At 49.7% G+C, this 15337-nt stretch overlaps 1 protein-coding gene across 8 annotated transcripts in view; it reads left to right on the top strand.

Annotated features, from left to right (window-relative positions):
• Positions 1-12693, top strand: part of Chid1 (chitinase domain containing 1) — a 35201-nt gene extending 22508 nt beyond the window's left edge. For 4 of the 8 annotated variants that reach the window (NM_001047854.3, NM_001421300.1, NM_001421299.1 and 1 more), the window contains 5 exons: positions 1679-1780; positions 3084-3239; positions 11777-11857; positions 12162-12204; positions 12428-12693. In NM_001047854.3, the coding sequence (NP_001041319.2) occupies positions 1679-1780; positions 3084-3239; positions 11777-11857; positions 12162-12204; positions 12428-12526 (481 nt within the window). In that variant the 3' untranslated portion in view covers positions 12527-12693. The other 4 variants (XR_010065697.1, XR_590539.4, XM_063286637.1 and 1 more) reach the window with 4 other exon arrangements.
• Positions 12694-15337: the final 2644 nt, after the last annotated feature.

The following is a 15337-nucleotide window of genomic DNA, read 5'->3' as shown; positions in this document are numbered from 1 at the left end:
ACCTCTGGATGATATCTAACTGATAGGTCAGCTGATCCAAGAAGCACAACTGGTAGAGAGTACCATTCGAGGTCTTAGGCAGTGCTGTTACCTAGCAGATGGCAGATACTGTCTGCTGTGACTAGTCCTTGTCTGCAGTTCCCTCTGAGCTTCTGGCCTGGGATCACAGCGTGCTTACAGTCTGACCAGTGTGATTTAGCAGAGGAAGAGGTCTTTCTGGGAGTCTTCGACAGGATCTATGCCCCTTCCCTGTGCAAAGTATAAATGTCTGTGCAGATTTATCCTGCCATTGGGAGAGGCCTGCTTTTCTTCCCCGTGAGAGTCTGGGGGTTGAATGATACTGCTCTAAGTCTTCACTCGGGGAGGTATTCTTCCCCAGCCATGAGTGAGGCCACAGGTCCCTGTGTGGGACTTTGCCAGGTGTAGCTACTCTGCTTGGAACTTTCTAGGCCCTGGGATCCTCTTCTTGCCCAAAGCCTTCAGCCACACCTTTCTGAACCTTTCTGAGCCTTCCTCCTGTACCACTGCTGAATCCATAACACAAGGTAGGACTGAGAAAGGCTGTTCATCTGCCAGCCTCTAGCTGCAGCTCATGCCTTTCTTCATGAGCCATCAGATCTAGAAACAGCAGGGGCTGACATACTAGAAGCCTGTAAACATTGGCAGGGTCTTACATGAGGGTCCCACTAGGAGCAGGCAAGCCTTTGCCATGGGAGCCTGTCTTAGTTACTATTGTATTGCTGTAAAGAGATAGCATCTTTTTTTTTTTTTTTTACAAAAGAAGAAGTGGAATAGTAGCTGAGATCTTTATGTCCTTACCTGTAGGCAGGGATTGGGGGACTGGACCTGGTTTTTGAAACCGCAAAGCCCACTCCCAGTGACATACCTCCTCCAACAAGACCTCCTAATCCTTCCCAAACATTTCAACTAACTGCTGACTAAATATTCAAACATATGAGCCTATATAGGCGTGAACCCTTGTCACTCTAAGAATACCACAGCCCGTATCACATTTCTAGATAGAATGTTTGGGCCCCACTGGGAGCAGGAATAGGAATAACTGTTACAGTATGGGGCCAAGATAATGTGTTTACAGAGGCCCAGGTCCTGGGGACACAGGGAAATGGTTCAGCCATGTCTGGGCAACTAGGATCTCTATAAGTCTGTCTGCCCTCTTGAATATGTTCACATTATGGAATGGTTCTGGAACAGGGCCAAGTACCAGGTAAGATGTGCAGCTCTTACCCATCTTTCTCTCAGAACCTTCCAGGGGCAAGGGAAGAGGGACATCTCTGTTTGACTTCAGCCCTCATCCTAGCACCTAGAGTATGTATGATCCCAGCCAAATAGCACACTGCCCCCATCCCTGAGGGAAAGTAGCCTGGGGTCACCTTAGACCATCAGAAACACAGGTATTAATTACATTACAATTCATAACAGTAGCAAAACTACAGTTAGGAATTAAGAACCTAAATAATTTTATTTTTTGGAGGTCACCACAACATGAGAAACTGTATTAAAGGGCCACAGCATTAGGAAGGTTGAGAACCACTGTCTTAGAGGGAGGAGAAGGGGTTACAGGCTTGGAATCCAGACAGCATGCTTGTTCTGACTCTGATTAGGAAGGCCAACCGTCCATACGTAGTAACTCAAAGTAGGTATGCTTGTCTTGTCACAGGACTGACCAGCTGGGCATGTTTACACACAAGGAGTTTGAGCAGCTGGCCCCCATACTAGATGGCTTCAGCCTCATGACATACGACTACTCCACATCACAGCAGTGAGTATGGGCTGGTAGGGCACTGTAGGTACTGTGGGTCTTCAGGAAGATACAGGCCTGCACCTTAGTCTCTCAAGCAGACTTCTGCCTATGGGCTCTGTGGCTCAGTGTAGATGGACAGTCAATTTGTTTACACCTGAGTGCTGCCAGACAGAAGCTAATGGTGTTCCTGCCCCGTTCTCGGGAGAGCTGGCTCTTTGAGAGGTCCCTGCCTGGGTGAAACCTAGTCACCAGTGACATAAGCATAGTCTGTCTGCCCCTTCTGTTTTCCTTGGGCATTGGTCCTGGCTGCATCCCTGCTGACCCTTCCTTGCTCAGTATTTTAGACATGTTCCTACTGCCCTAGGGATGGGGAGGTTACAAGTAGGTTCTTTGCCCCATGCAAAGCACCTGTGGGTTCCATCAAAAGGTGCTAATGCTTCTTTGCCTATAGTACTTAAATGGTGTTTCTGGTTCTGCCCCTTTAAAAAAGAATTGTGATGTGTTCAGAGTCTCATTTTTCTAAGATTTATCTTGTAATTTTTAATTATACATGTATGTGTCCCAAGTGGGGGTATAAGCATGTGTGTGGGCTCTCAAAGAGGCCAGCGTTGTTGGATTCCCTGAGGCTGGGAGTTACAGGTACATGTGAGCCTGTGTATAGGTGCTGAGAACTGAACTCAGGCTCTCTGCTCTCTCTCCAGCCCTGAATTTTTTTTTTAAGTATAGGCCCTCACTCTGTATCCCAGACTGGCCTGGGATACAAGGCTGGCCTTATATACCTGTAGCAGGTGTATGCCACTATGTTCAACTTCTTCCCAACTCTTTTTTTAATTAATTAATTTTTATTTTATGTACATTGGTGTTTGACTATATGTATGCCTATATGAGGGTGTCAGATCCCCTGGAACAGGCACGGTTGTGAATGGTCATGTGGGTGCTAGGAATTGAACCCAAGTTCTCTGCAAGAGCAGCCAGTGCTCTTAACCACTAAGCCATCTCTCCAGCCTGCAACCCCCCCCCCTTTTTTTTGTTTGTTTGTTTTGTTTTGTTTTGTTTTTTGTTTTTGAGACAGGGTTTCTGTCCTGGAGCTCACTATGTAGACCAGACTGGCCTTGAGCTCATAAGATCTCCCGCTTCTGCCTCCCAGGTGCTGAGTTTAAGGATGTGTACCATTACACCTGGCTTCCCAGTTCTTAAGAGGTATTTGTCATAACACTGAAGGAAATGGGCCCAAGTAGATGACCTATAGGACCAAACTAGAGTCAGACACAGGACTTCTGCCTTCTTCTCAGAGTGGTTCCATTTCCCATTGAACTTGCAGGCCTGGCCCTAATGCTCCATTGTCATGGATCCGAGCCTGTGTTCAGGTCCTAGACCCCAAGTCACAGTGGCGTAGCAAGATCCTCCTGGGATTGAACTTCTATGGCATGGATTATGCAGCCTCCAAGGATGCCCGTGAGCCTGTCATTGGAGCCAGGTGAGCCCAGGGCCCTCCAGGTCACATTCCAGGTATGGCCAATCATGGATTTCAGTCCCTGGGAAAGGGGGAAAGTTGGGCTAAGAAGATTGGGGGTGGCTCTTTTGGGCTTTGCAGACTGTGGAGTCTAAGCTATAGGTTGGGTAGAAAGCTCCAGTCCTCTGTTGGGCACACCCCAGGCCCTGAGGGTTAGCACCTCACCCACAGTGTTGGTGCCTTAGCCAAGGTCTGCAGCCATGGTGCATTTGTCCTGCTACTGGGGAGAGGGTTGGATGTGGCTGGCTGGGCTTGACATGATTTACATAGTCCTCTGGGCGGTGCCTGTGTCAAGTGGGCCTGGCTAGGACTGGCTCTTCCTTTTCTGGCCCCATCATTTCCTCCACTGAGGGTCTCCAGTGTCTTGGCTCTGTGGTTTTAAAAGAGTGAACCATTTCTGGATTTTAAAGTATTGCTTTTACTTCCTCCCTGTGCTTTTCCTGTGTACAAATCTCCTGACTGCCATCAAGCTGCAGTGCTAGCTGTTGGGTTTCAGCAGTTTGATGACTTCGTCTGTCACCTGTGCTCAGTGTTCACCGAACTCTCTGTGGACTGTGTACTCACTCACTTTTTAGCAAGATTGGGAGGCAAACGTTCGGTAGTCCCTCAGCTGCCACCCTCTGTCCCCTCAAGTGTGGTGTGTGTTTGCCTGATGAGACTGCCCCTGGGCTCCTGAGGTGTGTTTCCCTTTGATTTCAGTGTTTTCTCTTGCTGTGTCCAAGGAGGCTGGGTCCTTTCCTATTCCCCCTCAGCTTTAACCCCACCCAGGTTCTTTTCGTGTCACATCCAAAAGTTGTCTAGTTCGTGATTTTCCTTTCTGTAGATTCAGCTGTGGTGCTGCTCAGAGTCTCCCTCTGCAAATTCTGAGATCTGGGTCAATCTGGCTGGCCTCCACAGGTAGTGAGGGCTGTTGTGGACCCCTCCGAAAGTATTAGATGAAGTGAATTTCAGTATTAAGTGACTTTTAACATTCTTACAAATCTGGGGTCTTTGTTCTGGGTTAGTTGCTTAGAAACCTAACTAGGTGTGATGGTAAATACCTTTAATTACAGTACTTGGAAGCCTGAGTCAGGTGGGTTTCTGTGAGTTTCAGAACAGCCTGTTGTCCCCTAGGCCAGCCAGGGATTCATACAGAGACCCCATTTCAAAAAAAAAAAAAAAAAAAAGAAGCATTTAAGCTACCCACTTTCCTAGTAGTTTTCCATGGAGAATGGTATTCAGTAACAGAAATTTAAGTGTTTTTGCACACTGGGTGCAACCATTCTTTCTGACCCCACATTCAAAAAAGGTGAACAGCGGCCAGGCTGCCCACCTTGTACTAAGTGCTGATGTTCTATTCAATCTATGCTTCAAGGTTCTCTCCACCTTGGCCTAAAGACAAAGCCAGAATTGACTTATTTGGCCCTCAGCTGAGCTTATAGTGAGGGGAAAGGTTGGGACTGGTCTCTGTGGCTCCGGTTGTTTATAGTCTATGGAGGTACACCACAGCTGAGATCACCTCTCATTCAATTCTTCCATTGGTCCTTCTGTGGTGGGGCATTAGGGTGGGCCATGCTCCAAAGCCATGGATGTAAATTCCATCTTCCCTACACATCTGCACTCTTTGGTGTTCACACAACTCGTTCCAATGTCTGGGTTTGTCACTGCCTTGAGTTAATAGCTATTGTAGCCCTCAGTGCTGCTGGCTGGCTTTGTTGTGAGCCTTGGTCTAACAACAGACAAGGGAGGCAGGCTTACTGACTGAGAAGACCCAGCATGGTGCAGACAGGGTGGAAAGCTATTAAGGCTCTGGCGACTGGTCACCGGCTGCTCTCCAGGAGATTGTCGGGGATCCCATCAGCCTCCCACAGCCATGTCCTGTGCCTGAAGAAGAGTACAGCAGGAACTAGACATGGGGTGCCACACAGGTGAAGGCTACTTCTGCTCCACTCGGGAGCACACATATCCACACAGGCTGTTCTTAGTCTCCTGGCCTTTCAGGATTTGCCCAGCTAGGGAAGGAAGACTGTACCTCTCAACCCTCATCTTGCTAATGGCTCCTGTGGGACAAGATATAGGCATGCATGCTCCAACCTGGACATGGGCCTACCCAAGGGAAACAGCTAGAAGGAGAAAGTAGCCTCCCTGGGGCTGGGCCTGGCAGCTCGTTGCCTTTGCCAGCCTGCCCATGCAGAAAGATGCGCCTGCCCAGCCTCACCTTGTCAGGACTGCAGGATGGACGCCCACCCAGCAGGGGCACTTGCTTCCCTGGGCCTGGGATCAATGATCAGACAGAGTTCCATGGGCATCCATCCTCACAGCTGTAGAACCGGCCAGCATTGACCCCGACTCAAGGGTCCTTATCGAAGAGCCTGTGCTCCTCACCTTGATCCTGGGCTGTGGGGCTGACCTGCTGGAGGGAGACCTAGGAGCACACAACAGGAATGTCCCACAGGCACTGCTGCCGGCCGGCAGTTTGATGCTTGGTGACTGCTAGAGCCTTTTCTTGGCAGATCTCTGGCTCAGGACTGCTCAAGTTTCCCTGAGTGGCACAGCTCCCGATACTCAATTGTTGCTAGGCTTTCAGATCCACAGAATGTTCCTCCAGACCCCACCTCAGCTTCTCCCTGCAGACAAGCTTCCTGTGCTTACGCCTTACTTCACCCATTAGACCTTTTCCCTTTACACCCCTATGGGCGTGCCTCAGCTGTGTGGTGTCCACTCTTGACTTAGAATTCAGCTTTCTAAGAGCACAGGTAAGAGAGGTCTCTCATTTGGGGGTGTCCTGTAGGGTCTTCACCAGTGCCTGAATCTGGGATTAATCATCCTGATGTCTGGAAGGTTACTCTTTCAGCTCACAGCCTTTCCTTGTTCTCTGCCTGTTCCTTCTGCTGTTGGCACCAAGTTTCTGTTTCTTGCTGATATTGCTGTCAACCGCAGTTGGACCTATGCCTTGGGTAATTCAAATTGCTGCTCCCAGCCCACCCTACACACTGTGTATGCTGCCCAGTGACATTGTTCATAGGGTCCCCTCTCAGACCATGTCTTTCCAAAGTGAAGAGCTCTCATCCCTTTATCCTGTTCGTCTCTGCCCACAGGGATGTGTGCAAAGCAGGTGGCAAGGCAGGATGAATCCAGTACTGTGGTTCTTCTTTGTCCCTGCTGCCAAAATTCACAGAAACTACCTGTTTTCTTCCTTATCTCATTTTTATTACTTTTCGTTTTCTTTTGTTTTAGAAACAGTCATATTCTGTAGCCCAGGCTGACCTAGAACTTACTGCCTTGGAACTTACTCTGCAGCCCAGGATGGCCTCAGTCCCATGATAATCCTCTTATCTCAATGAGCTAGCTCCAGCTTCCAGATCCTGTGCTTTCTATTTAGTTTGTTCTCCCAAAATTGCAAGCATCATCTGACAGCCAATGATGTGGATAAAGAATTCCCTCCCCCTCAAGGTTCCCAAGTCGTTATTTTGGGCACCCTGACTTTAAGTGGCTTTCACTGACCAAGTGTAGACCTCAGTCATGAGCCCCTCTGCCAGAACAGGCATGACAGCCCAGGCTCGTCAGCAGTTGTGTTTCCATAGAATGGGACAGTACTCCATGGGGGCCCCATACCAGAGATATGAGAAACCCCTAGAGCAGGCTGTGCATCTGCTGAGAAGCCAGTAGAGACCCACCTTGAGCTGTGAGAGACTTTAAACCTATGAAGCCTTGATTGACCTAAAGTTCTGTTATTCCCAGGGCAGTTTTGAAGGTGGCTCTGCCATTGGCTGTCTCATCCCAGCAGATCTGGACATTGGGAAGAGGAGGGTCCACCAGTGCCCTACTCCTGGCAGGCTTGGGGCTGGCCTCAGAGCCCTGTACAAAGAGCGAGGAGGTTCCAAAGAAGAGCCTCTTAGATACAGTTTGGCACTGGCAGGGAGAGCCAGGAGCACTGTGTAGAGGTCGTCTTCACACCTGGATCCTAGTGAGCGCGGTCCCGCAGGCCTGCACATGCCTGTTTCAGTGATGGCCTCACGAGGCAGCACCGGCTCTAGCTGCACTGCTTTCTTTGATTAGCTTTGGCCATGGGAGACACAGGTAGCAGCATAGCGGGTCAGGTAAGTCTGTATCTGCACCTGCTGGCTTTACTCAGTGTTAGTCCCCATGCTTTAAAAGCTGTACCATGCCAGTGACAACAACCCTTTGACATTGCCAACATCATTCTTCCTTCTAGGGCTCCACCCGGCCTGCTGCTCACTCACCAAGCTCTCGTAGACCTGTGTATGGGAGCAAAGGGCCTCTCATAGACCAGGCCCTCAGAAAGGCTTCAGTGAGTTCTTTCCCCAAAGCAGAATTCCCTCCGGGTTGAGGGCACAGGGCCATGGGTCAGTGTCTTCCGTGTTGTAGTCCGGTCCCTCTGGTGGAGCTGAATCCAGTCAAGAGAGGGGGCTGAGAGACAAGCAGACCTGTCCCTGCTGACAAGGCCAACTACAGTCCCCATGTCCCCAGGCCAGGCACAGCATGTAGGGAAGGTGTTAGGGGACTTACTGCCTAGGGTCTAACTACTCCTCAATAGCAGAGCTTAGCAGGAGGCAGCCCCTTCTTTTCGGTCACCTCTATTGATGGCCCCATGGGGCAGATAGTGACATGGCGTGAGATGCAGGTGAGCTCTTAAGCTCCTTAGGACTCAGTTACTCTCCCCTTTTAAAGATTTACTTATTTTTACGTGCATTGATGTTTTTCACTGCACGTTTGCTTGTGTGAGGGTAGCAGATCTTCTGAAACTGGAGTTGCAGACAATTGTGAGCTGCCATGTGGGTGCTGGGAATTGAACTCAGGACCTCTGGAAGAGCAGCCAGTGCTCTTAACCACTGAGCCATCTCTCCAGCCTTTCAGCTGCCATATTTGTGAAAACCCAAGCATGGTCTCAGTATGATCTGCCACCCCATCTTAGCCTCTAGCACAGAGCCCTAGTCCTCTCCAAGACAGACATGGTTCAGCCACTTAACCATCTGCTCAGCTGTATATGGAGCCAAGGCCCTGTGATAGGGGCGATTGGCGGGCTCACCCAGGCCAGTGGCTGTGGTCTGTTTGCCTCTACCAGCCGTGCAGACCATCTGTGCCTTTCCTATGGTAGGATCTGCAGAGTAGTGTCCCTTACTGGTATGGCCACGGCTCCTAGTGAAGCTCTGGGATGGCCAGCTCATTGCCTGTCTGTAGAGTTATGGCACCTCACAGTAGCAGAAACAGGTTCAGGATGCCTGTCCTGGGCCCCTCGTTTGGCTGACTCAGCATAATGACGCTGATCATAGCCAAGCAACTGTGCATATGTGGGCTCTCATGCACTTACGAGGCAGCTTCTCCTCCCTTTGGCCCCATGAAAGCTGAACCCACTTCAGCTGTGTCCTCTGACTCCACCCTGCCGCCAGGCCGTAGACTCCTCCTAGTGATGAACCACAGTTTACTTGGTGATGTGAAGAATCAAGGCCAGCTGGCCAGGAAGTGTGTGGGATCCTCCCAGCATGGGCTGTTGATGCTCCAAACACGGTGATGCCATAATTATCTGTGGTACATTTGGAAGCTATCATGGTCCAGGCAGTCTGTCAAATGGAGAGCCAGCCTTGGTGCTAATGAGCATGTCCACCCTGTTCCTCCCCACCCTGTAATGCCAAGCAAGTTCCATAATGTGATAACTTTGTGTTCTGTGATGAGAAGCTTCTAACTATGGCAAAGACAGAAGCCAGGTGAAGATGAGGCCCAGCAGTGGTCCTCATTCCTATCCGTCCTGTGAATGCATCTCACCCTCGATGGCCTCTGCGTCCCTCCTTACTCAGCCCAGCGGGCTCTGTGCATGTCACCATGTCCAGAACATTCTGATCAAGCCTGCTTATACAGCCCTGCTTTTTGTTTTGTTTAACTTAATATTTTATCTTTGGGGTGGGAAAGCACACACATGCCCTGGCACTGTTGTGGAGGTCAGGGAACAACATGCAGAGAGAGGGTGGTTCTCTCCTTTCACTGTCTGGGTTCTCAGGATCAAGCTCAAGATATGAGGGAGGCTTGGTGGCAAGCACCTTTGCCCACTGAGCCATCTCACCAGGCCTGTTTTGTTTCTTTTTTTTTTTTTTTTTTTTTCTTGGAGCTGGGGACCGAACCACCCAGGGCCTTGCGCATGCTAGGCAAGCGCTCTACCGCTGAGCTAAATCCCCAGCCCCCCCTGTTTTGTTTCTTAAATCAATTTTTAATTTGTTTTTGACCATATACTGGGAGGGGCAGTGTATGAACGCAAGTGTCAGAGATATCCGATCCTCCTGGAACTGGAGTTCCAGCAGGTAGGTGTGACTCACCCAGTGTAGATGTTGGGAACTGAGTCTGGGTCCTTTGCAAGAGCAGTACACTCTGCACTCTTACCTGCTGAGCCACCCTTCTGGCCCTGGTTTTTGCTCTGTTTTGTTTTGTGTTTGTTCGGGTTTTTTTTGAAACGTGGTTTCTCTGTATAGCCCTGGAACTCACTCTAGATCAGAGTGGTCTTGAACTCAAAGATTCACCTGCCTCTGCCTCATGAGTGCTGGGATTAAGGGTGTGCGCCACTCCTGCTGGCTTCTAGCTCCTATGTTTTTCAAGAAATTAAAAAAAAAATTTAATGTATATATTGTATATTGATCTTTTCCCCTTCTTATCCTTACCCTCCTTTTCTTCACCCCTTCTGTCTACTTTTAGTCTCTTGTGTCCCTTAGACAGTTTATATACATATATATGTATATAAAATTTAGGAATCACAAATAAGAGAAAACATTTAATACTTGTCTGAGATTGACTTAATTAACAAATATGATTACTTGATTGTATCCATTTTTCTGCAAATGATATGATTCATTCCCTGATTTTAGGAACCTCTTGAGCAGATCCAACCAAAGGCTTTTTGTCACTTGCCAGCTCTGCATGGTCAGCCTGTGACACCGTCTCACTCAAGGCCTTCTGGAGTTGGCCCTCAGCTCAGATGTCATGTGAGGGATACCCTAAGGAGATGATGGGGCTCCCTCTTGCCTGAGCTTGCAGGATTGGATCTTGGGCAGATCAGGGCAGTGGAAACGTCAGACCTTCTACCCGTGGGAGTAACTACAACCTAACCTTAAAAGATTTACTTATTTCTGTATTTTTTAAATTATTTTATGTGTGTGGGTGTTTTGCCTGCATGTATGTCTATGTACCACATGCCCACATGGTGCCCACAGAGGCCAGAAGGGAGCACTAGATCCCCTAGAATTGGAGTTACACACAGTTGTGAGTTGCCATGTGTGTGCTGAGAATTGAACCCAGCTCATAACTGCTGAGCCATCTCTCCAGCCCCCTACTTATTTGTCCTTATGTGTATGAGTGTTCTGTCTGCATGCCAGATGCCCAGAGAGGTAAGGAAAGAAATCCAAGGCTCCTGGAACTAGAATTGTGGACAGTTGTGAGCTCCTATGTGAGTACTAGGAACCAATCTTGGGTCCTCTGCAGGAGCAGTAAGCACTCTTAACTGCTGAATTGTCTCTCTAGCCTGTCCCAACATAGCTTTTGTTGGTATTGACCTGGCAGTGTGTCTGGCTGCAGTCAGTTTCCTGTGGAACTCTGTGTTTAGTGTGATGTCAGAGATAAAGGACCAGGACCACAATGTCAGCTGTGTGGGCAACCACGACTCAGATCCAGAAGGCAGCTCCTCTGCTGGAGGTTCCCAAGCCTCATTCACCAGGGTGCTGGAGCCCCTGCTGCCTACTGTGCCTTCTCTCAGAGCCCAGACTAATGGCCCTGAAGTCCATCCCACTTCAGGCTACAGCTGCACAACAGCTCCCACCCCTTCCCACAACAGGTCTTGGTTGTGCTGCTGGATCAGGGAGGAGACCTGTACCTGCAGACTCCCAGCTGTTAACCATCTATTAACATACTTGTGGCCATTATGGCCTTTGTTTGGTAGGGACACTATTCTGGTCTCAGATGTACAGCATGTGATTGGCTGTGTGCCATAGGTCTGCAGTCTTGGCCCAAGCAGTTGAGAAGAAGCCTTTCTGCAGGAAGGGCAGCACTACACAGCTTTGGAAGTGAGGCAGCAGTGTCCACCTGGGGAAAGGAAAGCCTGGGACACTCAGCCTATCACAGCCAATGTTTCTGCCCACTGTCCGGGCAAAAGCCCTGTCTTCTAATCCTTGGCCCACAGCTTGGTGGAGAAGTTGAAGATTAGCTGAATCACTTATTATCTGAGCTCTGGGGGAGAGCAAAGTCAGAGCAGAGTGTAGGTGGTCTGAACATTGACTTCCCCAAGGAGGCTCACAAAAGGTGCTGTTTCCTAGAGCAGGACATGTGTAGAGTGGGACTTCAAGGTTTGAGCAGCCAAGCTTACTGGCTGAACAGAACACAAAGTGCTGCTGGCTCACTGTGGACCTTTAGGAACAACGTGTTGCTCGCTCACTCTTTCAGTGACATCAATAGCCACATAGGAGCTGGGGCTTAGGGGTAGGCTGGGGTATGTGGCTATCTCACCCATAACCTGATCTCTCTAGGTACATACAGACGCTGAAGGACCACAGGCCCCGTGTGGTATGGGACAGCCAGGCTGCGGAACACTTCTTTGAGTACAAGAAGTAAGTGACTTATAGCTCACCAGGTTGTAGGCAGGAAGCCTTGTGGGGAGGACACTTAAGAGGGAGCAACAGGGGGCTGGGGATTTAGCTCAGTGGTAGAGCGCTTACCTAGGAAGTGCAAGGCCCTGGGTTCGGTCCCCAGCTCCGAAAAAAAAAAAGAATCAAAAAAAAAAAAAAAAAAAGAGGGAGCAACAGGGGATGGGGAACAGTAAGGGGCCAGGACTGGACCTTAATCCTAGTGGAAGGAGAGTGTAGCCCTTGACCTAGCCAGAAGGCAGGGCTCATGGTCCCATTTCTTCTGCAGGAATCGCGGCGGGAGGCACGTTGTCTTCTACCCAACGCTGAAGGTACGTGCCATGTGCTCTGGCTGTCAGCTAATGCTGTGGTGGGAGTGAGTTTTGGTCAGATGACATCAATCGTATCAGTATTTGCCATCTGTGTTTAAGGTCTGCCCTGTGGGCTTGATTCCAGGCCATACCCTGCCCCCATGACTAGGACAATTTTGGGTATATTGTGGGGGTAGTGAGAAAGTGGGTGGAGCAGGTGCCTACACCTCTGTCTGCCCCCTAGTCTCTGCAGGTGCGGCTGGAGCTAGCCAGGGAGCTGGGCGTCGGGGTCTCCATCTGGGAGCTGGGCCAAGGCCTGGATTACTTCTATGACCTGCTGTAGGCTGGAAAGCAACCCTCAAGTGACTGGACTTTTCTAAGCCATGGAGTCAATGGTGAAATATAGGCCTCTTCTCTTGTTTACTGTGAGACAGCTGCTATGGCCCTCAGCAGGACCCACTGCATGGGGGTTTCCTGATCCAGGATATAAATTGGGATCCTTTCTACTTACTGCTGCCTGCTGTGAGTCAGGTAAAAACACAATTCCCATCCCTTAGGACAGCCGGGCTCTGGGCTCAGGCTTCTTGACTGCTTTGCAAGGCCTGTGTGGGATGTGGGTTTGGAAGATGTGAACAATTACAGACTCTTCCAGACAGCCTTTCTTAGCTTCACCCTAAAGTCTGACAAAGGCAGTGCAGAAGGCCCTGCCTTCATACCATGGTCATCTGCCTATCACAAACACAGGTGTATATTCAAGGTCCCCGACACTTGGAACAGGTTCTACCCCTAGCCCTACTGGGCTTGATGTGACCAGGTTGTGTGATCATATTGGAAACTGGCCCAGAGAAGCTGGACTTACTTCTGTGAAACTCCCTGGGCCATAGTCCTGACTGCACCAGATGACAGGATAGGGTTTGCCCATGGGGCAGCAGTAGGACCTGTGGGCTGAGTAGGACAGGTATCATGAGATCAGAAGGCGTCTATCTGTCTTAATGAATAGCAACAAGCTGATCCACTCTTGGGGAGATGTCCAAGACTTCTGAGGCACCAACAGGTGAAGAATAGCTGGCCTACTTATTTCTTCACTTCTTCATTCCAAGTCCCCTCATCCCCTGCTGGATATGATCTTGAGATTGTGATTTCTGGTCCTGCAGCCCTTGGGTGGAATTTTCTTTTTTTTTTTTTTTTCTTTTTTTTCTTTTTTTTTTTTTTTTCCGGAGCTGGGGACCGAACCCAGGGCCTTGCGCTTGGTAGGCAAGCGCTCTACCACTGAGCTAAATCCCCAACCCTGGGTGGAACCTTCTAATCCACTGGCCAAGGCCCAAGCCATAAGAGGTTAGAAACCCTAACGAGGACTCTGCCCTGTAAGTTTCTGAGATTTGTAGCTCAAGATCCTTAGTGTTAGGAACAGGAAAAATGCTAAAAAAACAGACCAAGCCTGACTCATAGAAGGTTGAACCTTTCCTACTTGGAGCGGTTTTGGAGTAGGTGGTCCTACCTAGACATCAGCTGAACCACCTGTTGACTAGAACACACTGGAAGAGAGGTGGGCCCTGGCCATTCATTCAGGTCAGCATGGCCAAGGCTGAGAAATTGGGGTGCTGGGTCAGGGGATCCCTGAGATGGATAGACTCTGCCAACTATCTGATACCTGTGAAGGCCTTGGGGGGCTACCCTGACCCTGCTGACTTTGAGAAAACACAGCTCTACAGACCACAATTAAGGGGTACAGCCAGGCCTGGAAAAGAAGGCCAGTGTGAATAGTGGTTATCAGTGAGTTATGGGGTAATAGAAGTTGGAACTCTGGATGGCACTGTGGGGCCATGGAAAAGCCTGGTCCCACACTGGCTGCCCAGTGACGGAGCCTGAGTCCTTCTAGCCTTGACTCTGAGGGTTTAGTGGATGGGAGTACTTTTCTGAATATAAGAAGTGAGTGACATGGAGCTCACCAAGTTGTGGGCAGAGCACTACTGAAGGAACAGAAGTGGGCTGGGGACAGCCTTCTTTGAGGAGACGGCGTGATGGAGGTGGTATGGGGACAAGCAGTGTAGGTTGGAATGCCACAGGCAAGGGTCCTGGTTGGAGAGTCAAATGATGGAAGTAGGAACTTGGCTGAGTTCTCTGGGGCCACAGAAAAGTGAGCAGCCAGCTCGGCCTCTCCATTTTTTCCCTCCTCATTGGTGCTAGAGATTGACCCCAAGAGCCATGCAGGGACATCCCTACTGAGCAGTAACCGTCAGGTTCTGGGTTTGAGTCAGCAAAGTTGAGGTATGCAGAGGCACTGTCCAAGAGCTGACAGACTGTAGATAGAAGTGAAGGGTGAGGCAGTGAGTGGCTACGGTGAGCCATACACAGGAGAGCTGCTTAGCTTGGGAGAGGGTTGAAAGGGAATCTCAGGACTTGCTCAGCAGGGCCAAGGCTTTGAGCAGAGGGAGGTCAGCACCCCACTGTGCTCTGAGTACAACTTCAACCTCTCAGTTGGGCCATCTACAAGTAACAAGGCTTTTTGCTAATTAGCAGCTTGCCTAGAGCAGCTGACTCCACAGTAATTCTGAGATTCTTCAGGGTCCTATGGCTTCTAGTAGAGGGAGGACAGTGGGAAACAAGGGCTCAGCCCAGAGCTAGAGAACGGGAAGGGTAGCAGCCACCATACAGATATTTTCTCTAGTGCTCATCACACTCTGATATGAGTCACAAGGATGACCCCTAATGAGAACTGTGTCACAGAGTAGGCCCCTCAGACAGCAGGATATGGGGACTGAGAGTCAGGTGCCTCACAGCTCCTGGGAGCTCATCTTAACCTGAATCCCCATCCCCAGAGTACCATCCCTGTAGTCAAAGGCCCTCACCTACGGCTCTTCTTTATCCCCTAGTTTGATGTCTTGATAGTGGCTTGATGCTCTATATGACTCTAACTCTGGTCAGTGGCAAGGGCTCTGTGTTTCCTAGTGTTGCAATCTGCAGTCTCTCCAGACTAATCCAGAGGCAGAGGTACTAGGAGAGAAATACAAGAGTAACTGAGGTAGCCTAGAAGAAATGAGAGTGAAGAGGCCACACCTTTCCCCAACTAAAACAGGTTAGCAGTGCTCCCCTGAGCTCTGAACTCTCCTGACCCTTGGAAAATGAAAGAACTTCCTCAATTGGAGGCTGTGGC

Source organism: Rattus norvegicus, chromosome 1 (genome assembly GCF_036323735.1).
Source record: "Rattus norvegicus strain BN/NHsdMcwi chromosome 1, GRCr8, whole genome shotgun sequence".
Classification (NCBI taxonomy): Eukaryota; Metazoa; Chordata; class Mammalia; order Rodentia; family Muridae; genus Rattus; species Rattus norvegicus.
This window is presented reverse-complemented; position numbering and strand designations above follow the sequence as displayed.